The sequence below is a fragment of the Sander vitreus genome, chromosome 7 (assembly GCF_031162955.1).
Source record: "Sander vitreus isolate 19-12246 chromosome 7, sanVit1, whole genome shotgun sequence".
Lineage (NCBI taxonomy): Eukaryota > Metazoa > Chordata > Actinopteri > Perciformes > Percidae > Sander > Sander vitreus.
The window spans coordinates 353861-369253 of record NC_135861.1 but is presented as its reverse complement, the minus strand read 5'-3'; the positions used below and the strand labels follow the sequence as shown (position 1 = coordinate 369253).

At 44.9% G+C, this 15393-nt stretch overlaps 1 protein-coding gene across 2 annotated transcripts in view; it reads right to left on the bottom strand.

Moving 5' to 3' along the window:
* Window positions 1-244: 244 nt before the first annotated feature.
* bcap31 (B cell receptor associated protein 31) overlaps window positions 245-15393 on the bottom strand; it is a 31434-nt gene continuing 16285 nt past the window's right edge. For both annotated transcript variants that reach the window (XM_078254093.1, XM_078254094.1), the window contains exons 5-9: window positions 10829-10964; window positions 3379-3505; window positions 2310-2410; window positions 1372-2013; window positions 245-1287 (exon numbers count right to left, since the gene is read on the bottom strand). In XM_078254093.1, coding sequence (XP_078110219.1) covers window positions 1987-2013; window positions 2310-2410; window positions 3379-3505; window positions 10829-10964 — 391 coding nt within the window. In that variant the 3' untranslated portion in view covers window positions 245-1287; window positions 1372-1986. The remainder of the gene's footprint in view (window positions 1288-1371; window positions 2014-2309; window positions 2411-3378; window positions 3506-10828; window positions 10965-15393) is intronic.

Genomic DNA, 15393 nt, shown 5'->3' with positions numbered 1-15393 from the left:
AATTGGGCTACCCTACCAGCCTACCTGAGCATTGCTTCTGACCATGTCCATCCCTTTATGACCACCATGTACGGCAGTATGGTGTTCCTAATAATCCTTCAGGTGAGTGTATGTTGTTCATGTTATGTCTGTCGGTGTGTGATGTAGTGACATTACATAGTGGGGGGTCTGGGTGTCCTCCCCCAGGGAAGTTTATGAGCATCAATGACTTCATTTCCTGTATTCTGACACACTTATGCACCAATTTACGTTGGAAATACCTTTATTTAGCCTATGTGAAGAAGAAAATAACAGATGACAATTGAAAATATATCAAAAATACAATGCAAAGTATGTTGTTGTGTGTCATTGGGAATTTTTTAAGTGGGTATATGGAAATCCTGGAGCTTTACTGTGTATACCTGCGATTCACGTAGACTACACCACTGGTACAAAGTGACCTGTGCTGAGCAGACATTAAACATCAAACAAACGTTATTTAAAGAGGTTTCATTTTTGGATCAACTTACAACCTGAAATCCACTGGGTGGTTTCTGAAAACAATGAATGTTTGGAGACTTTATAACCCCTGGTTGGAATCCACAATGTGCAATAATTACATTTCAGTTATCGATACAGGAAAGTAAGGGTGTTAAAGTGCTCATATTCTGCTTTTTGGCTTTTGGTGTCATATCTTTTTTGTGCATGTTATAGGTTTACAAAGTGAAAAAGCCCAAAGTCCCCCCCAAAGGGACTTACCATCTCCAACAGAAAACACTGTTCACCAACTGCTCCAAACAGCTCTATTGTAGTCCAGCCTTTACTTCAGAGACAAAACGTAACATGTTATGGTTACACTTTACTTGAAGGTATTTACATAAGAGTGACATCACACTGTCATGAACGTGTCAAACATTATAAACAAGTGTTCATGTGTCGTGTGTGTCTGTGTCGCGTGTGTGTGTGTGTGTTTGTGTGCTGTGTGTGATACTGTGTGGACTAGCCAGACCTTCCTCCGCAGCGCTGTGGAGAAAGGTCTGGCAATGCAATACTAACAGTCCCTTAATTGAATGTGTCATGTCACTCTTATGTAGATACCTTTAAGTAAAGTGTTACCCATGTTATAATGCTCGCCTAGCTACTGTCAGGGCACGCCCTCATACTCTGCTTCTGACTGGCTAGTAGTCCTTACCAAGGTACTGTCAGGACACGCCCTCATACTCTGCTTCTGACTGGCTAGTAGTCCTTACCTAGGTACTGTCAGGGCACACCCTCATACTCTGCTTCTGACTGGCTAGTAGTCCTTACCTAGCTACTGTCAGGGCACGCCCTCATACTCTGCTTCTGACTGGCTAGTAGTCCTTACCTAGCTACTGAGCGTGTAGTCCTTACCTAGCTACTGAGCATGTGCGACTGCCAACAAAGATGTTCCAGCAGTGAGAGGTCTCACTCTGTAGCTAAAACAGAGACCTGAACACAGGGTGAAAAGAGGAGCTGCAGCAATGAGCAGTACAACAAAAATATGGTGTTTTTTTATAATTAAACCATGTAAACCTATTCAGATATAACCTCAAAATACAATCCTGAACCTGAAGATGAGCAGAATATGAGCACTTTAAAAAAAAAAAAAAACAATTGGGCCTTTAGATTTTGGAATAAAACTTGTCCGTTTCGTGCAGGAAACAGGACTGAAGGTCAGGTTGTTGCTGCTCTGCGGCGGCAGGAAAACAGAGAATGATCAGATCTGATCTTTCGGAGTTTCTCCGTAAATCAGCTGAAAACCAGAAAACTAAAACAGACCTCGTCAGAAAGAAAGTTTCACAGACAGCCGACAATCTTTTTTTTGGTTGTCTTTTCTTCTTCTGATGAAGCTCCGACAGTCAAGATATTTTGTAAACCACATGTAATGAACCAATCACAGCCCAGCGACGTCGGGTAACTCAGAAAAGTACGTGCAAGTCGAGGACGGCGAGGAAGAGGAGCTAAGCAGGAAACCGTCTTCGTGTTTCAGTCTGACTTCTTGTCGCTGGTCGCCTGCGGACAGAAAACACACAAATGGTAAAAAAAAAACAAAAAAAAAAAACACAGTGAGCACTTCCTGCAGGCTGTCACATACAGCGGAGCTCTGTGATTGGTCAGAGTCGGAGCGAGGCTGGATCAACGACAATTCCAGGAAAATTGGCTGACATGCGGAGCGTCACCTTCCTCTGTCTGTCTGTCTGTCTGTCTGTCTTTGTGTGTGTGTGTCTGTGTCTGTCTGTCTGTCTGTGTGTGTCTGTGTGTGTGTGTGTGTGTCTGTGTGTGTGTGTGTGTGTGTGTGCGTGTGTTACCAGCAGTTTGCTGTGTTCCTCCAGCAGTCGGTCGTACTCAACCGTCAGATTCCCGGCCTGTTTCTTCATCGCACGGACGTCACTGTCCGACTTCTGCAGAGCTGCAAAATATAAACACAGCGATGGAATGAAACCAAGTACATTTACTCCAGTACTGTACTTGAGTACAACTTCCAGGTACTTTTACTTGAGTATTTCTATTCTCTCTCTCTCTCTCTCTCTCGTAGAATTATTATATAAAATATGCAGCTCTGGTAGATGTTTGCGATTGGTCGTGCTGTGCAAACCCCGCCTCTTTTATGTGAACGTGCGTGCTGCTGGATTGGGAAACCCTGGGTTGAACTAGTTGTTAACGAGCGTCGTGACACAGGTTACGTAGGACCGGGGTTGTTAGGTTAGGTAAAGCCAGATAACAGAAAGAAATCCAGGACGTTGATCTGGATTCGTAGTACAGGCCTCTGGTCTAAAGTCAGTAACGCAGCACTTCATTGTTATTTTAACAGAGCATTAGTAAAATGCTCCTAGGCTCGTGCACAGCACGTGCACACTATGCTTGTTACACACACAGGGACGCACAGCAGCACACACACACACACACACACACACAGGGACGCACAGCAGCACACACACATGCAGAAGATTACAAATACAAATATTACGGTGCAAATCCTCCATCATAACAGCAATGCTCCAAGGTCCAAACGCGCCTGGCTTTTAAAGGGAATGGGAGATGATCTCTGATTGGTTGATTGCATGTTACGCCCAAAACACACCTCTGATTAATGAAGACACTAAGGTCAACCCTTTTGAACCATGACCCCGGCACACGGACCCTTTTTACTGCCGTCAAACTAGCAAAAGTGGATTAGGACGCCCTAAACACACCTGCACCAGGCGCTTCACGCCGTGACCTCAGATCGTTAAAATAGGACCCCTAGTCTCAACATTTTGCTGTAGGCCGCTGTGTTTCTTTTTTGCCCCCACCGCCGCAGCCTAAAGGCACTACCCCCATTCAAAATGAATGGAAAGACAGCGTTTTCGCCGCAGTCTAAGTGAACGCAGCCTTTACCTTTCTTGGTAGCGTCCAGCTCCTCCTTCAGCGTCTTCACCTCCTCTTTCAGAGTCTTGTTCTCCTCCTGCGGTCCGGCTCCCTTCTTCCCGGCCTCCGGCACCTCCACGCCAGCATCACGGAGTTTCTATTAAAAGAGGGAAAAAGAAACAGACAGTGTTAACATTTCACTAGTTCAATTTTCAATTCATTTTATTTATAGTATCAAATCATAACCAGAGTTATCTAAGGACACTTTACAGAGAGAGTAGGTCTAGACCACACTCTGTAATTTACAGAGACCCAACAACTCCAGTAATTCCCCCAAGAACAAGCATTTAGTGCGACAGTGGTGAGAAAAACTCCCTTTTATGGAGAAACCTCGACAGACCCAGGCTCTTGGTGGGCGGTGTCTGACGGTGCCGTTTGGGGGTGTGATGAACAGTGGTAGTAATAGTCACAATACAGATAATAGAACAGTGACTACAAAGAGTATTTGTAGTACTTCATGGCACTGCAGGTCATAGCTGTGTGTAACAGGGCATAGTCACACTAGTCTATATATCCACAACGTTTTATTTCCGGGATTATTCCAGTGCCGCTTGATGTCCGTCCCCTTCCTCTGTCTCTGTGTTGGCGTTCTAACCTCCGGCTGATTTGTGAGGACTATGGTTACCTGCTCCTCAGATCTCTGCAGGGTAAATCCAGACAGCTAGCTAGACTATCTGTCCAATCTGAGCTTTCTGTTGCACGACTAAAACTACTTCTGAACGTACACGTTCCACCAAAACCAGCTCCTTCCTGAGACTATTCAGCAGAGGCACCGTGGCTCCGTCCGGAGCTTAGCCCCGCCCACGATGATTGTGATTGGTATAAAAGGTCCTATGACATGCTGCTTTTTGGATGTTTTTAATATAGACCTTAGTGGTCCCCTAATACTGTATCTGAAGTCTCTTTATATAGACCTTAGTGGTCCCCTAATACTGTATCTGAAGTCTCTTTTATATAGACCTTAGTGGTCCCCTAATACTGTATCTGAAGTCTTTTATATAGGCCTTAGTGGTCCCCTAATACTGTATCTGAAGTCTTTTTTATATAGACCTTAGTGGTCCCCTAATACTGTATCTGAAGTCTCTTTATATAGACCTTAGTGGTCCCCTAATACTGTATCTGAAGTCTCTTTTATATAGGCCTTAGTGGTCCCCTAATACTGTATCTGAAGTCTCTTTATATAGACCTTAGTGGTCCTCTAATACTGTATCTGAAGTCTCTTTTATATAGGCCTTAGTGGTCCCCTAATACACGTTCCCCCATTTCTCAAATGGGGGAACGTGTGCTAAAATAATTATAGTATAATGAATGAATTATGGAGTGATGGATTCTAAACATTTGAAATGTAGCATTTAAATGTGTTTTTACCTCTTTATACAGCCTTTTGTTTAAACCTTGGTGTTGTCTTTAGGGTTGGGTACCGAACCCGGTACTTTTACCGGTACCGGCCGAATCACGTCGGTACTACCGAGTATTGGTTCACGTAAAATCAAAAACGGTGCCAAATTTCAGTACCTGAGAGTAAGTGCAAACTTATCTGTCCTCTCTACATATTGACAGAGAGCAGAGGTCACACACACACACACACACACACACACACACACACACACCTTACCTAGCTAGCTTATGTAGTCCTTACCTAGCTACTGAGCATGTAGTCCTTACCTAGCTACTGAGCACGTAGTCCTTACCTAGCTACTGAGCACGTAGTCCTTACCTAGCTACTGAGCGTGTAGTCCTTACCTAGCTACTGAGCACGTAGTCCTTACCTAGCTACTGAGCGCGTAGTCCTTACGTAGCTACTGAGCGTGTAGTCCTTACCTAGCTACTGAGCATGTAGTCCTTACCTAGCTACTGAGCATGTAGTCCTTACCTAGCTACTGAGCATGTAGTCCTTACCTAGCTACTGAGCATGTGCGACTGCCAACAAAGATGTTCCAGCAGTGCGAGGTCTCACTCTGTAGCTAAAACAGAGACCTGAACACAGGGTGAAAAGAGGAGCTGCAGCAATGTGCAGTACAACAAAAATATGGTGTTTTTTGATAATTAAACCATGTAAACCTATTCTGATATAACCTCAAAATACAATTATGAACCTGAAAATGAGCAGAATATGAGCACTTAAAACGGTTTACGGCATAACGCCTTTTCTCATTACAAACAATAACAGAAGACGGAAATCATTTCAAAAACGTAGCTACCTACGATTGTTTGGTTGCCAACGTTAGCTCAAAACGCCATTCAAGTGACAGCCTTTGTTGTGTTTGATTGCTAACTTCTAGCCAACAGTGAACCTACTTCGTTATGTAGCTCCATTTTTATGGTATTGACGTTACAGAAGTCTCTCGTTAGCAGGTTATTCTGTGACTAACAGTGACGCATGTGCAACTCACATCTGGCAGTGACTGGCCTGTTTCCGTTTGTTCACAATGTGTGAATGTTTGACCAAGTGCAGTGTGAACGCAAACCCAAACAAATGAAAGATGTTGCAACTCCAGCCCCCGAATTGCACCGAGTGAAAGTGCCCTTTACATGGCAATAAATCCTTTTCTGATTGCTGCACAATGATTAACCCTCAGGATGAATAAATAAACTAAAGAAAAGCTGCAGACGAACAGAAGAAAGAGACATGAACAGGATTTAAACTGCTGTGAGGCGGCTGTTGAAGTCTGAAGCTTTCTCTTTTGGTGATCAGTTTGAATCCGCCCACACAGAGAGCGACAGGTGTTCATACCAAACGCCTCCTCACTTCGCAGTCCTGACCTCAGTGTGACAGCTGCTGCTGCTGCTGCTACAGAAAACCCTGCTCTCTGATTGGCTGGCAGGCGCGCACACACACACACAGTTTATTTTTCCTTCCTCACTTATTAACATGATCACAAGTGTGCTTGTGTGTGTATATGTCTGTTTGTGTGTGTGTGTGTCTGTATGTCTGTGCGTGTCTGTGTGTGTGTGTCTCTGTTTGTGTATGTCTGTATGTATGTGTGAGTGTCTGTGTTTGTATCAGTGTGTCTGTGTGCGTGTCTGTGTGTCTGTATGTGTGTGTATGTGTGTGTATGTGTGTGTGTATGTCTGTATGTATGTGTGTGTATGTCCGTATGTATGTGTGTGTATGTCTGTGTTTGTTTGTATCAGTGTGTCTGTATGAGAGAGGAGGAGGAGTGTTTGGTATTTACACCTGTCTATGTCAGTGTCGCTGTGACTACAGACATTTGGGTTTTTGGTATCAATCCAAGTCTATAAATTCCGGCCAAAGCCCCGTTTCAACCGCAGGAACTTTCACCTGGAAGTCAGGGGACTTCTGAGGAACTCATTGTGTTTCGACTGCAGGGACCACGGTCTAAATTTAAACTTTCGCGGACATTTTACAACCAGAAAAAAGTACCTGATCGGACTGATAATTTAAGCTTTAGTTTCAGTTAAGATAACCCCGGTTGCCGTTAATAAGAAGCATGTTACATTCAGTAACGCGTCTTAAAGCAGCTGACACACCAACCCGATAATCAGCCGTCGGACAGTCTGGCGAGGTCGGTGACTCACAATGAAGACAGATTCAGCAGCTGCACGGCCTGTTTCTCTCTTCAGATGTTTTCAGAAACACGTTACGGGGAACTATTTTAGTCCAATATGAGATCGTATTCTGAACGAGACGCCATGATGGTCGGGGAGCAGCCAGACCCACGTGACGCGTTCGTCCAATCAGCTGCCGTTTTTCATTTTTGGGCGACAATCCAGATTAGCGCCGCCTGCTGTTATGGAGACGTATTACGTCTCGTCTCTTCGGTGTTCTGAGGAACTTTCTGGACCAACTCGGGGAGACTGATCAGTCCCGCTGGCTTTACTGCTGACGGTCGGCCGTCTGGTGGGTGTGTAACGGCCGTCTGGTGGGTGTGTAACGGCCGTCTGGTGGGTGTCCAACGGCCGTCTGGTGGGTGTCCAACGGCCGTCTGGTGGGTGTCCAACGGCCGTCTGGTGGGTGTCCAACGGCCGTCTGGTGGGTGTCCAACGGCCGTCTGGTGGGTGTCCAACGGCCGTCTGGTCGGGTGTCCAACGGCCGTCTGGTCGGTGTCCAACGGCCGTCTGGTCGGTGTCCAACGGCCGTCTGGTCGGTGTCCAACGGCCGTCTGGTGGGTGTCCAACGGCCGTCTGGTGGGTGTCCAACGGCCGTCTGGTCGGTGTCTAACGGCTTTTGTCCCAGAACTGATTGTGTTAAACGATAATATTGTTAACGATACGATAATAATTTTCATCTAATATAATAATGGTATAATAATGCAGGTGCACCTTTTCAAAGATCAATACACTTATTTCTAAAGAATATTTAACACTGGAACTGGAAGACATTTTAAATATCCACAATAAATGAACAAGACAACCAAAAACAAGAAATGAAATGGAAATCTTTCCGGCCGTGATCATTTCCATTTAAAAATGATCAAGGTAATTTTTATTCATTAATTGAATTGGTTAATATTGCGACAGGCCTACTAACAATCACAAAAACCGTAAAGTAATATAGAAAAACTTATTTTGCACGTTATGTGTTGCAGGTAAACTCTTATTTCGTCTTGTGTTCTGACGGTTGAAAAAGTTGAACGGTAAAAGCATGAAGGGAAACGTCACAGGTGAAGGTGTTTTCACTGTTGATTAGTTTTTTTTAACTTCAATAAATGCAACATCTTTCCAAAAGTCTACTAGTAACCCCTCACGTGTCTGTCAGCGAAGTAATCTGATAAGTTATGGACTGACGTCATCTACAATCCCCCAAGTGTTTGACAACAACAACAACAGCTGAGAGACGAAAACATGGTTCTTTTCTTACGATATAAGTTATCTCGCTTTGCCAGACCTTCCTCCACAGCGCTGCGGAGGAGGGTCTGACTAGTCCACACAGCATTCCTGGATGGAAGAACAGCTGGTTTGGGCTCTGGTTTATTGGCATTTCTTTAAACCAATCACAATCGTCGTGGGCGGGGCTAAGCTCCGGACGGAGCCACGGTGCCTCTGCTAAATAGTCTCAGGAAGGAGCTGGTTTTGGTGGAACATGTGGACGTTCAGAAGTAGTTTTAGTCGTGCAACAGAAAGCTCAGATTGGACAGATAGTCTAGCTAGCTGTCTGGATTTACCCTGCAGAGATCTGAGGAGCAGTTAACCGTAGTTAAGGTTCAAAAGAGATTTGAGGAATTTCAAAAAGCCAACATCAAAGTTTCAGCTTTAACGCCAAATTATCTACATCGCTCTAGAAAACATGTGGGCGTCACGATACGGAAAGCTGAGTTTGTTCTGAACATTTTGATATGAAACACACGGGGGATCAGTTATATGCAAATACCTTAAAAAGGTCAATGTAAGAAATGTATGAAAATGCCCTCAGACCTCAGAGGATTAACATAATGAATGAGAGCAAACAGACTGGAGCAGCTACATCGTGGTGATTCAGTGTGACGGAGTGAAACAGGTGCCGAGCCCTCAGACCTTTAACGAACGAGGCTCAGCAGTAAAACATGATTTTAATGCTCTCTTGGAACTGAATCCAGCAGCACGCGGTCTCGGGTTCAGAACAGCCACGAGACCTCGATGACCCTCGTATAACTGTCACTAACTTCAAAACTGCACTTTAAAACCCATCTGTTTAACGCTGCTTTTAACCTGTAACCAACTTATGCTCACTAACACTAGAAGACTTTAAACAGCCTAAAGTGTGACCTAAAGACTGTCATAACATGTAGAGACTGGGGATCCTGCAGGGTCACACATTGCACGACTATGACTAGATTTGTTTTGAAAAATGCAACCATGCTAGCTATCTGGGGAGCGTGCCAATGTTCCCACAGCCCTATGTTCCCACATTTCCTTTTTCATTACTTTGTATGAGATTTTATCCCCCTAACCCTAAACAATGTTGTGGGAGGATAGGGCTTAAATTGAAGGGAAATGTAGGAACACAAGACCTAATTTTGAAAATGTCCTAGAAATGTGGGAACATAGGGCTGTGGGACCATTAGGGCCGTAGGAACATAGGGCTGTGGGACCACTGGGCTGCGGGACCCATTGGGCTGCGGGACCCATAGGGCCGTGGGACCATTAGGGCCGTGGGACCATTAGGGCCGCGGGACCAATAGGGCCGTGGGACCATTAGGCCTGCGGGACCAATAGGGCCGTGGGAACATAGGGCCGTGGGAACATAGGGCCGCGGGAACATTAGGGCCGCGGGAACATTAGGGCCGCGGGACCATTAGGGCCGCGGGACCATTAGGGCCGCGGGAACATAGGGCCGCGGGAACATAGGGCCGTGGGAACATAGGGCCGTGGGACCATTAGGGCCGCGGGAACATCAGGCTGAAAGAGAAAGAGTGACTGGGACTGAATTGTATGACTTCACACCAAACAATGGAGACGCCGGGAGATTCTCCGCCGACTCTAGCAAGACTCTCAGGGGTTCATTCAGATACGCCATCAGTCTGTGGCTGACTCCAGCTGGGCCCTGGACACTTGCCACCGAGCTCAGCTACTTTTCTGGGGGAAACCCTGAATGGCTTTATCGGCGCAACAAACAAAGGATTCTTTGTGTTGGTTGAAAGAAACTATCAGCAGAAAACTGCACTTTAAAACTTCTTATTTAAGTGCTGCCTTTTATATTCAATTCAATGTTCAATTTGTTCAATAAAAAAAAGTTGGAAATTATTTCCTTTACTTAACGTAATTTTCATTCTGTGAAAAGCACTATGAATACATTTACTCACATGAAGTCCAACGTGTAAACATTTTCCTGGAGAGTGTGTGAGTGTGTGTATATATATGTGTGTGTGTGTGTGTATATATGTGTGTGTGTGTATATGTGTGTGTGTGTATATATGTGTGTGTGTATATATGTGTGTGTGTGTGTGTGTGTGTGTGTGTGACTGACTGTCACATGCAGATGAGGCAATTTCTCCTTTTAGCAGCCGAGGACTTGACCTTTTCACCCCGGACAAACGCCGGTCAGATTACCACAGAGTGCGAGTGCGAGAGTGTGTGTGTGTGTGTGTGTGTGTATGTGTGTATATATATATATAGATAGAAACACTGTAAGTAGATATGACCGGTTCAGCAGCTGCAGATCAGTGCTGCCGCCCACTGGTTGGTTCAGGAGAAAGCGTCTAACACTGACAATCATTCATTAAAACACACACACACACACACACACACTAATGTGTGTCATGTGGAGAACTTTGAAAAGGCATCGGTTTCCATTTATTATTTCATCCTATCTAAGGCTAAAAAGTACATTAACGTAAATGATTTGGGGTCAGACGTTGTTGTACAATCGGAATCAAATCGATTCAGGAAAATAGGTGACAAAACCCAGCCCTATAAAGTGAGTGTGTGTGTGTGTGTGTGTGTGTGTGTGTGTGTGTGTGTGTGTGTGTGTGTGTGTCACCTCTTGCAGCAGCTCGCTCTCATCCATGTATTTCTTGGCGGCGTTGCTGGCGCCCTCCGCCTGCTTCTTGAAGGCTTCGTTGGAGGCCATGAGCGAGGCCTGCTGGGAGAGCAGAGTGGCGAGACGACGCAGCAACCTGCACACACATTAAAGAAGATTTTACATGATTTTGTTTTGGGGGAGAGTGTGTGCGTGTGTGTCTCGGTCGGTGTGTGTGTGTGTGTCGCTGTGCGCGTGGGGATCATATCCATCCATCCATCCCCATATGTAAAGGGTATATGTAAATACACACACACACACGTTGAGTTCCCCCTGACATTTCCCAGCTGATGCGGTGAGACAGCGTTCGTCACTGAGCTGCTGGATCTGGCTCAAAGCAGAAACCAGGGAGCTGTTTTTAAAATGTTTATGTCATGTACAACAATGTGTTGCTCTAAATGTATGACAGTGCAGACAGATATGCAAACATAGCACAGATGATTCAACACTAAAATGCCTGTGATACAGGTCGTGTAAACGGCATATTCCGTCTGTATATTAGGAATGAATCCTTTCTCCAAATATAGCGTTTGCAGATGAAGACAGGTGTGATGTGTCGGGTTATTCTGGTTTTAGAAGCCTTCTTTAGACATGTAATCAGCGCATTTAGAGTCAGGGTTTTTACTAGACTACGACTACGTGAGTCCGTCTCTGTGTAACGGAGACATTTTCCAGCGTGTCTCTACGACGTGTAACGTCAGACAGCCAATCACAGACATCTTTAGATCTTGTTGGAAGCATGCTGATTGACTCACTGACGCTGAGGATTTCTTTCCCTTAGGGATTGAATGACGAGGCATTTTTCTGGAAGGACTGGTTTTTTTGGCATTTTTAGGCCTTCATTTGACAGGACAGCCGAAGACATGAAAGGGGAGAGAGAGGGGGGAATGACACGCAGCAAAGGGCCGCAGGTCGGAGTCGAACCCGCGGCCCGCTGCGTCGAAGAGCAAACCTCTAAATATGGGCGCACGCTCTACCAACTGAGCTAACCGGGCGCCCGAATATTCACTTTTATTAGAAATTGAAACAGCTTAGAGGAATATTGTTTTTTTGGAATAAGGGCCAAAAACCGGAATATTATGTGCATGTAAACATAGTCAGCGTGGCTCACTGATGAGTTCTTACGACACAGGACAAAGAGATATCAAGCTGTTGCTCTTACAGTAAATACTTCTGCCAACAGTGTGTCAGCTGGACATTTCAACGTGGCCGGCTATTTTCATAAACGGACATTTAGAGTCTCTCTCTCTCTCTCTGAATATAACAGTGTCAGATGGACATTTAAACAGTTATTTGGAGCATAAAAACAGGGGTTTCCCTGAGCCATCTGCAGGGGAAGATACCCCCAGTTCCAAATATGGCTGTCAGTTCGGCCTGAAATAATCTGATCACCTGACGCCACTTCAGCCTTTCCACAAACTCGTGCTTCATATTTTCTCCTGAGTCACAGTCCGAGATCCCAGCAGGCCGTCTGTGAAAGGGCTTGGTTTAAGACGCTGAAGCACTTCCTCCTGGATTTCAGTGTTTTAGCAGCAGCTGCTGCTGCATTACACGCTGAGGTGAGTCAGCGAGCAGCTGCTGGAGGCTGAACACCAGAGACGGAAAGTAACAAGTACAAATACTTCGTTACTGTACTCAAGTAGCTTTTTCAGATATTTTTTAGATGTATTTATTAGTAGGATAACCCCTTGAGATGAATCATCTCATTTTCGAGGGGGTCCTTACAGTAAACACAAAATACATTCATCACTCCCAAGCCTGACTGCTCCAACAACAACTGATCCCCCCCCATATATACACGAGTGAAAACACAGTGAATTTGCATACATCCAAAATATGCTGCTATTTTAGTAGATGCACAAACAGGAGCCAAGTCACAAAATAAATAAATAAACAAAAATCATAATATGTCAAGTTAGAAACAAGAGCAGGTTATTTGTAAATAATTAAAGACAGATTTCTTTTACTTTACTATTTATTTTTGTGCCGACTTTTTACTTTCTACTTACTCTATTTTAGTGGAGTTATTACCGTTATTTTTCACGTCATTAATACTGAATTTAATCTAACTGGATGGGAATATACGTTTGCAGTTGACGCACCACTACCAGACGACTCGACAGATTCGGCAGCATTCATTCGCGACTAATCATTGCGGCTTAATGGCGCCAACGTTAGCACATAGTAGAAAGGACGACGACATGATTGAAAATGAAGAAAACGGAGATCGCAGAGATTCGGCAGACAAGCAGCAAGACATTCCCAGTCATCCTCAGCCTGATCTGAAAGATGTTTGAGATGCAAGGCATCAAGAGTGACTCCTGGCGAATGTGCTGCACACTGTACCAACCAAAACTTCTTAAATGAATGTCAGTTTAGTAAACTTATCCTTTATTTTCTTTCCAGAAGCCATATTTGAACACACACATTAGAGGGTGACACGGGACTCAATTGTCGCTCCCATCCCATCCCGAGCCCACGAAAATACTCCCGTCATATCCCGATGACGTGACTGCTCCCCTATGTTGTCTAAAGTTACCAGACTCTGTCACGGACACGTGCTTCACACTGCGAGCAGGCTCGCACGCCACCAGGCAGGAAAAGAGAGAAAGAAGGAGAGACATTGTCCGTCGCTGTCTGGAGGATAACTAGCCAGTGTGTGCGTTTGGTTAATCGCGCATTACCTACAGGCCTATAGGCAACGCGCATTACCTGCAGGCCTATAGGCAACGCGCATTACCTGCAGGCCTATAGGCAACGCGCATTACCTGCAGGCCTATAGGCAACGCGCATTACCTGCAGGCCTATAGGCAACGCGCATCACCTGCAGGCCTATAGGCAACGCGCATCACCTGCAGGCCTATAGGCAACAGGCATCACCTGCAGGCCTATAGGCAACAGGCATCACCTGCAGGCCTATAGGCAACAGGCATCACCTGCAGGCCTATAGGCAACAGGCATCACCTGCAGGCCTATAGGCAACAGGCATCACCTGCAGGCCTATAGGCAACAGGCATCACCTGCAGGCCTAGGCCATTTCATTACGTAATTCCTAACAAAGATCTTCTCACAGTCAAAACATTTCTCCGTCCCTATCACGTTACCAAAAGTGAAACTGACAGCAGGAATACTGTGACCCGTGGGAGTCCAGAAAAATTGTCACCCTCTAACACACATGCATGTAGATTCCTTTAAATGTTAAGGGGAAGATTAAAAAAGAGAAACTGGATCTGTGAATTCTCAACTGGATTCATATCTTGCTACTCAGTCAGAATCGTATTAACCTGGAGTCCCAGTCTCCGTCACAGTAATAATACAGGTCATGTTTTAGGACATCCATTCCAAATTTGTAACATGTGTGTGGTCCAGGTAGCTTGTCATTCGCAAGGCTACTTTTACACTTTAAGTACATTTCCAAGACTGTACTTTGTTACTTTTACTTGAGTAAAGAAGTAAAATCAGTACTTCTACTTTTCCCCAGAGTATTTTTTAACACAAGTATCTGTACTTCTACTTGAGTACAGGAAGTGAGTACTTTTGCCATCTCTGCTGAACACCGACTGAACGCCGCTCCCCGCTGCAGGCAGCACACTCTGGTCAGAACCAGAACTCACACGGACTGCGTTTGGCTCATTTGGGGAGCTTTTACACCCAGGGATCATACGCATTTTAACCAATACTTTTCGGCAAATGTCCATGACTATGTATTCCTGAAAATGTCCGTCGACATTATACAATAAGAATACAAATCTGTGTTCAAGTTTCCCCTCAGAGGTTTAACAATAAAATGAATGATAATGTGTGTGGTTCATAGTGGGAGACGTAATATCGCGCCCCGAACAGAACGGTGAGGTTAGGACGACGTGAAATACATTTATTAATCACGTATTATTATGCTGTGTGTTTCCAAAACCTTTCCAGAATGAACCCTGTACACCTATAGTTCGTTAGACTCGGTGGGATTCAGTGAGAGAACAGAGGACCCCCCCCCCCAACCGGACTATCCGACCCAAACTGCTCAGGGTGAAAGTGACCGTTCGATTCAGAAAGACGAGTTACAAGTGAGCCAAGATTTGACTCGTCTTTGTCTCAAGTAGCTCATTAGTTGATTCCCATAACAGACATGAATGATTGATTTCATTACTGATGGTACATTGAAGTGGTACTTTGGTACTACACTTAAAAGCCTGGAGAAGGAGCGAGCAAAGACCTCCGCCAAGGCCAAACAACCTATCCCACAATGTTTATGGACTAATTGATAGACAAAAGAAGTGTCTAATTAATCAATAATGAAATGTGTTAGTTCTTGCAAGTTGATAGTAACTTCTTAAAGCTGGATTTGTGAAGTTGTTTTCTGTGAAATGTGTGCGCGCTCGGCTGTATTATTGACCCTTTTATCATTTCCTAATAAGTGAAGTTTTGACTGCAGTCTGATAATCAGTCAGGAACAGACACAGAAACCTTCAGCCCAACAACAAGCTGCCCTCCAATCACAACGCGCTGTGTCACACAGCTCTGAAACCAAT